The sequence below is a fragment of the Embiotoca jacksoni genome, unplaced genomic scaffold (genome assembly GCF_022577435.1).
Source record: "Embiotoca jacksoni isolate LCO1_2020_lvr unplaced genomic scaffold, fEmbJac1.0.p SCAF_2, whole genome shotgun sequence".
Lineage (NCBI taxonomy): Eukaryota > Metazoa > Chordata > Actinopteri > Embiotocidae > Embiotoca > Embiotoca jacksoni.
In genome coordinates, this window is record NW_027185340.1 from 21,842,459 (window position 1) to 21,850,406 (window position 7,948).

Genomic DNA, 7,948 nt, shown 5'->3' on the forward strand with positions numbered 1-7,948 from the left:
TTTCTAACATATAGTCAATCTATCTGCTCGGCTAAAATCTGATAAAACATTCCTATGCTTAGTTCATCAACAGTCCTCGATATATACATCAGATTTAAAAAGTTGTGGATGAATATTAAAACCTCTTGATTTACTTTGCTGCAGTGTCTTTTCTTTAGTCCTATATAACAGGAGATGAAGTCTATTCATGTTGTTGCTAATCCTACCGCTCACACGTGAACGTCAATAAAGGTTCGACATATTTAAAACCTCTCTAAGACAGGTTTCTAAAGCCTTCTTCCTTCCCCTCCGTCTTACTTGGGTCTCTGTAGGACGTAGGTGAGGAGGAACGCCCGCAGAGACTCGATGCTGGTCTTCTCCAGCAGGATCCACTCCCTCACCACCGCCTCCATGATGGCTGTGGCTGCCTGGAACAGCACGTAGTCCACCTTACTGGTTTCTGGAGGGGGAGAGAGTGGGAGGGAGAGGAAGGGAGATGGAGGGAGAGAGGGGAGAGAGGGAGGGCAGGAAGGTAAAAAATAAGGAGGGAATAAATAATTGACTGGTTTTAAAGTTCATGGTTCAAAACAGGTTGTAGGGAAAACTATGTTTACTTCCAGTTAACATATGGTCGTCCTTTAAACACAAGATCTGTCTGAGTTAATGTGAAACCACTCACTGTTTAAACTGACATTGATGTTTGACAGCATACTGAAGCAAACGGCCAAAGTGCTTTAAGCTGCAATGAGCTGATGTGCTTCATGATTTGGAGCAAATTACAGTCTGATAGCATCAGACTGTTCTTCAGGTACTCGTTGTAACACGAAGGTTAAGCCATACGAGAGCAGCAAAGGCTGCGATGTGCGATGACAATATGACTTGCAAGAAATAAACAAATACTGAAGTGTGCATGTAGTTTTCTCTCCACTTCCGCAGCACAGACAGAAGCTCTCATCAGATGAGAACCTCATTCTGTCTGTCTGAAGGTCCACGACAACACAATGTTAGGGTTGGACCGACACATCACAGCTGGAGGTGCGTGACCAGACTGGAAGGAAACACTTGCATGAAGGGAAAGTGAAATTGAAATTTGAAACTTGAATAAACGCCATAATTAAGTCGTACTGCAACACACAACTCTGCAGCTCTCATTTATGCACAAACCTTCAGTAGATTTATGGTAATGAACATCATGTACATTAAAAAGCACCGTGAAAGTCAAGTGATGAAGTTGATAGTTACCCAAGATGTGCTTGCAAATGGCAAAAGGGGATTTGGACTTCCTGAAGGAGAGGAAGACGTGTTCAGCGTGCTGCCTCTGCTCTGTGCTGACCATGGACGGCGGTGCCTGTCAAACACAAACACAATTACAGACCAGGTTTCCATTGATCAAAGTCCCATTAGAAACCAACACTTCTCCTTTGAAGCCTCAGCTTGTTGAAATATGGCATTTTAGAAGCAACATAAATCTTGTGATGTATGGTTTAGCTTGTTAGCATAGTGCTAACACAGCTGTGTGAAGTTGCCCAAGAAAACCCATGAGAAAGGTGGTTTGAAATACAGATGTGCATGTTTTCATTAAGGTATATATTTTATATCAGGATGTCACTGCCAGGGTTCGTTTTCGTCAATGTTTTCTCTTCCTTAGTTGTGACTCCCACAAGATGCAGGAGCAGCAACATACATATCCGTGTATTGTAACATCTGTAAAATGCGTGCGAGGCGTTTGGGGAAATGCGTTGTCAGAGTGAACGTTGCTGCTGAGGACAGACGACGTCACACAAGAACAGCCAAGACCTCACGTATGAAACAGCACCAAGATTTAGCAACGAATGAAGTGATATTTTAGTCACGACACTGTTCAGTATCGAAAAGCTTGTTTTTTGTTTTTGTTTCTTATGTTGCCATGAAACCAGGCACGTTCATACTCCTGCTGTATCAACACGCACATGACTGGCTAGTTCACAATCAATCACACAGCTGGACGACATCGCCCTGAAGATGTTTGTTCTTAACACAAAGACAAACTTCCAAAGTACCAACAAGACAAACAATAACACAAACAACACAAAAATACACAATGAATACAACTGAGAAGGCGCAACACGCACACGCAGGCACACGCACACACTTTTATTGAGGAGTGTCGCCATGATACAGCTGAGCAGGAAAGTCACATTCCAGGTCTAATTGCAGTAAAAGCAGCTCTGAGGCTGAAAGCAGCAGAGCTTTTTATCTGAGCACACACACACACACACACACACACACACACACACACACACACACACACACACACACACACACACTAATGAGAGAGCAGACACACAACAAATATAAGACTATTACCAGTATGTACGGATTCTAATGATGGAAATAAAAGATAAATAGAATCACATAACATGGAACATTTATCTTGATGATTCATTTTAAAGCTGCACTCATTGAATTTGGCCTCATTATATAATGGAAAGAAGTTGAATGAGAAAAGTGTGTGTGTGTGTGTGTGTGTGTGTGTGTGTGTGTGTGTGTGTGTGTTCAAACTGTTGAGAAAAGTGATGTCATGTATGTGTCAGTTAGCCTGTAACATGTTATATTACAGTTATATCTGTGAGCGAAGACTGAATGTTAGAAACATCAGCTCTCCACAGCACATCGAATCAAGAGCCAACCAACTGTTGGTCCCTTTGTTTCTGCACGTTATGATTCCCAACGATGGACTTTAGACTGAGACTTGGACTTTATTAAGCCCACAATGGGGAAATTGAGTTGTTACAGCAGCAAAGAAACACAAGGAGGTGCACACAAAAGACCAAATGTACAATACACGTACACATAAAGTAAGATGGCCACAAAAAAGTAAAAACAGAAAAACGAATCTCACTCGTTGCACATTCATAGACGCGTATGCACAACAGAGACCAGTGTGGGAAAACACACAAAGAAAAAACCCAAAGTATAAATAGAAAGTGAGAGCTGCTGTAACTGGCTGCCACTCACACAGCTCATCAACACTGCATGAAACATGCTGAATGAGGTGGAGTTAGTGTTTTATCCAACAAAGGAAGCATGCAGGGAAGCTCTATCAGTGTGTAAACATCACTGGGTACAACAATTAAAGTCAAACAGGAACAAAAAACACAACAGAGAGAAGTCAGACTGTGATTAGATTTACAAGTGTTATCTTAAGCATGAATAAATCAGCAGAGAAGAATCTTGTGTCGCTGACAACGTGATATCTCCACTATCAGAGCGTCCTAGTCCACAACATCATGTCCTCCTGCTCCACAGAGCACATAATAATGTCCCGGAGCAATGTCTTTACTTATTAAGACATATGGGCTCTTTGGCTACGGGCTACCCAGGGTGCCATGCTCCCCACATCTACCGACACACGCTCACAGGCTCCTGTGTTTATAGGACACATAATGGGGGCAAGAAAAAAGGTTCTACATTCCCTAGTTCTACTTAGGTGCTCTTTTCCAGGGTCCGGTGTACCCCGGTCCCCGTGTACCCAGGGTTCCTGTGTACCCAGGGTTCCTGTGTACCCCGGTCCCTGTGTACTCAGGGTTCCCGTGTACTCAGGGTACCCAGGGTTCCTGTGTACCCAGGGACCCAGTGTTCCCCAGCTAATCTCCATCCCACAGCCAGCACAGAAGCTGAACATGTTTTTGTTTCATAAAATATGGGCTCATTGGATTCAGACTATGATTCTTGGGTCAGCGTTGACCTGGTGAACGCAGACACACTGAGCAGCAGCAGGAAATCAACCTCCACCTGGTCTGATGTCACATCAACCACAACAACATCAACCACAACAACAACAACAACAACAACAACACCGTCCTGTTCAGCTGACTCTCAATAAATCGATTTCACACAATGTGATAGAAGTTATTGTTGAAGTCCGGGTTCACGTGGCCAACCAACACGTGCACGTGAAACAACGGGACGCACTGCTCCCTGTCCGGTGGACGGACACACTGCTCCCTGTCCGGTGGACGGACGCACTGCTCCCTGTCCGGTGGACGGACGCACTGCTCCCTGTCCGGTGGACGGACACACTGCTCCCTGTCCGGTGGACGGACACCTGCTGCTCGCTGCGAGTAGTAAAGCGCGTGCGTGTCTGCTGTGGCCTCCACACACACTTTTGTCTTTTTAAACCACGGCGGTGTAGTTTAAACAAGATGGCAGAGAGCAGCAGCGGGCTGCAGCCGGACAACTCGTCCACGACAGGCGCACGGTCAGCCGGCTGCTTCAGGAGCTGGAGCTCCAGACCGATTTAAACAGGAGCCGAACACACGACACGGAGCTGCCGAGGGCCGAAAACAACGAACCTGATGCGGCGGCTGGAAGAGAGACCGACCCGCTGAAGTTTCTGGAAACCTGAGCGCCACCGGACAGCGGCCGAGGCGGGGGTCGTATTTTAGGGTGGTGGTGCTTCATGAGAGGACAGGGGACAGTACCAAAAAAACCCACACACAAAATTAAAAAAAAAAACCCAAGCCGCTGGGGGACACGTTCGGGTGAAGAGCGGGTTGTTCGCGGGATGGAGACGGACCCCCGCCCGCAGGGCTCTGCGCCACGCATCGCGGCGAAAACTGAACACGCTTAACAACACAAACCGGGAGCGAACGAACAGCCGCGCGAGCCCCGAAACCGCCGAAACTCCCGCCGAGACGAAGTCCGGACGCAGCCGCCGTCCCGCTCCCGGCTACAAAACAACGAGGAGTTCCTCACCATTAAAACTTTGGCAGCGCTTTCCAGCTGTGTGATCACTTCTGGTGCACCGATCGCCGCCATCATCGTCCCTCTCCAATGACGCGCCATGCGCTCTGCATTGTGGGATTCCGGCGCTGCTGGTACCCGGCGGGGTCCAACCCGTCTGCGCGCTCTCAGCGGTTTATGTAACCACGGGAGGTCCCGCTCTTTATTCACATGTTATAAAGACGAGCGACAGCAAATCACATGTATCCAAGGCTGAGCTTTAAATAAGGTTTCAATTAAATGTGAGGGAAGATTTTTTATTTTTTTTAAATTGTTTTCAAAAATATAAAATATAAATGTCATAGAAGCACCAACATGAAATTAAGTAAAGAGCAGAAGTGGAAAATATTCTTTTTTTTTGTGCTTTTATTCTGGTTGATGCGACTTATTTCCGACAATACAACACTTTTTAGTCTGATTAATATAAAAGTTAGACTTTGTAGACCAATTAAGATTTTACATGAGGATTTCATAAAATATGATGCATTGATATACTTTGTATGATGCAGTTAAAATTAGCTTCTCTTCACAAGCTGCACTATTAAAATATAAGCTGACATATTATTACAGCAGGATCCTATGACAACAATACCAGTCTGAAAGGGGCCATTCTGGATCACAGGTAGTTCTGATAGTTTTACTAAAATTGTAATGCAAGACTTGTGCTTTTGTTATCTTTAAAAAGATCGCGCTCTAAATCGAATTATGTCAGCTCAAAAATATAAAAGTAGCTCAGTAAATGAGTTGTTTAAAATGTCAAAAAGAGAGATTTACTGATAGAACTTAAGTGACAATGTTAGAGCCTTTTTTTTTTTTCAATTAGATCAAGTTTCCCAAATTTAATCTGTAAAGTGTCAAGTTAGCAGTGAGTGATATGGAGAAAAAAAAGAAAAAAAAGCATCAGGATATCTTTGACCAAATACTTTGATTCCAATATAGCAGCATTATTGTAGGGATGATTATTTTTATCGTTGAAAAATACATGTAATCTCAACAGTTTTTTTTACCTATTTAAACATAATTAATATACATGTTAATATACAGCCCTATTTTAATGATGACCAAAATCTGATTGAATATGTTAAGACCCAAAACTAACAACTCAAATGGAAATAGAGCTGCTGTGTCATGTTACTTTCACACATGAAAGCACTCAAGTCCAAGTTGGTTAATTTAATTTATACATACATTTTACAAACAATGACAGTGAAAGCATTTGTACAAATTCTCAGTTCATACATAAATGTAAAAAAAGAGATAGCTGTCCAAATTACATCATCTATAATACTGCGTAGACATGGAGGTTTAACATTAGCACGAGAGAAATTGAAAAAAAAAAAAAAAAAGGGAAAAAAGATACAAAAAATATGTATATCTGTATAAATATAAATTCAAGAGTAACAGAGTTGTATCATACATTAAGGAGTATCGAAGACAAGCGGAGACTCCTTAGAGTAAAAATACAAAAATGAAAAGGATATACAAGTGAGGAAATCAGAGGTGAGGACATAAAGTCAGTCAAAGATTGTCAGTCATCACTCTCTAACCTCAGACACAAAAACACCTCACACACTTTGTGGCACTCACACACTCGGTATAAAGCTATGTTTCACGGAGCAGTCCGTCCTGGTCGATGTGGATTGGCAACGCAGTCAATGAGAGGTCTGGAGACGTCTTGTTTGGACGTCTGAGGGAAAAACTGGACGGGGAAGAGGGACAGAGCGACGCCTGCTTCTCTTAATAATCTCAGCCATGAGGCGCTTCACCCACAATGCAGAAGGTTTATCTCTGCAGCTCACATGCAAACGGCCGGCTGTGTTTACATGCAGGACGCTGGCTTTAGTCCAGTTTAAACCACCGTTAAACACATTTATGACAAACAGTTTCCGTATAATCTGCTGGTCTGTGATGCGACATTTAAAACTTGTACAATCCCCTCCAGTCAAATCAAACAAGCAGCTTTATGACTTTAAACAAGACCTGAGTTGCAACATTGTACAGAGACGAAAACCCCGTTTCCCTTTCCTAAAACAATATGTAGCAACCTGAAGTACATGGACAGGAAAATGCCATCTGAACAGTGTTTTTATAAGATTTTAAAGGGGAAAAAAGTCTCCTTCAGATTACACATTTCTTCAGTCTTTGATGCTAGGATTTGTTATTTATCGCTCGGCCCGCTTTCCCTCAACTTCAACCTTATCTTGCATGTTGCATGAATACTTATTGTAAGTCGCTTTGGATGAAAGCATCAGCTAAATGAAATGTAATATATCTAATTCTACTTACTGCGAGTTCCTGACCAGAATAAGAGTGGTTGTTGCATGTAAACAAAGCCAGTGTGCATGTGAAACAGAGTATGCTCTGTCCACTTCCCCAGAGTAATAACAGATAAAAGAGGTCTATGAAAGGGATGGAAATAAGAAGCGTGTGCTGCTCCCGTTTAAAAAAGGCACATTTACAGAAAATATTCATTTTCAAAACATTGTCAAGCAAAACAAAAACAAAAACAAAACTTCTGTGAGGAATCGGAGCCGCACATTTTCCATCACTGTCAGAGAGTCACCTCAAAGCGACGACTCCTTCAGCATCCCCGGCCACTGAGTGAAATTCAGAATACTGCTGGAACAGTTTGGTATTATTTGACCAAAACAGTTCAGGTGGACACACAGAGAGTGTTTACTGTCCACTGATTGTCAGGAAGCAGAAAGGTTCTGGATGATAGCTGAGCAGCAGAGCTCTGACACAGAACATGGCACAGAGTTAAACAACACTTTAACTTGTGGTCATTTTGGATAAATAAAAAGAAAATGTACCAAACACTACACTCTTTGTTGAACTTTAAACTTTTGCAAATTTGTAAAAAATAGAGAAAGCTTTTCATTCTTTAACATTTCCTGAAGCCAACATGCTTCGCTCCTCTTCGTCTCCTGACTTCCATCTTTTTCTGAAACCACAAACAATCACACTCCCCTCTCCCCTGCATTAAGGGCCAGCCTGGCTGCAGGTGAGGAGGAGGTTACCACCAATGTTCTGCATAATCATCATCATCATCATCTTCATCATCATCAGTCGTCTTGCTCATCACGGAGCGGCAACACACGCTCCAACATTCGCTTCGAAAAAGGCACTCGGTACTTTCAAAACTCAAACACACTCGAAGCCGACACGTATTGAACTCACGACAAAAGCAAACAGGTACACATGT

General features: G+C 43.0%; 1 protein-coding gene across 1 annotated transcript in view; it reads right to left on the minus strand.

Moving 5' to 3' along the window:
* The window catches only part of xpo4 (exportin 4), a 61,222-nt gene extending 56,304 nt beyond the window's left edge, over positions 1 to 4,918 (minus strand). Inside the window, exons 1-3 of the mRNA XM_069155052.1 lie at positions 4,717 to 4,918; positions 1,222 to 1,327; positions 298 to 439 (exon numbers count right to left, since the gene is read on the minus strand). Of these exons, the coding sequence (XP_069011153.1) occupies positions 298 to 439; positions 1,222 to 1,327; positions 4,717 to 4,806 (338 nt within the window). The 5' untranslated portion in view covers positions 4,807 to 4,918. The remainder of the gene's footprint in view (positions 1 to 297; positions 440 to 1,221; positions 1,328 to 4,716) is intronic.
* Between the last annotated feature and the right edge of the window lie 3,030 nt (positions 4,919 to 7,948).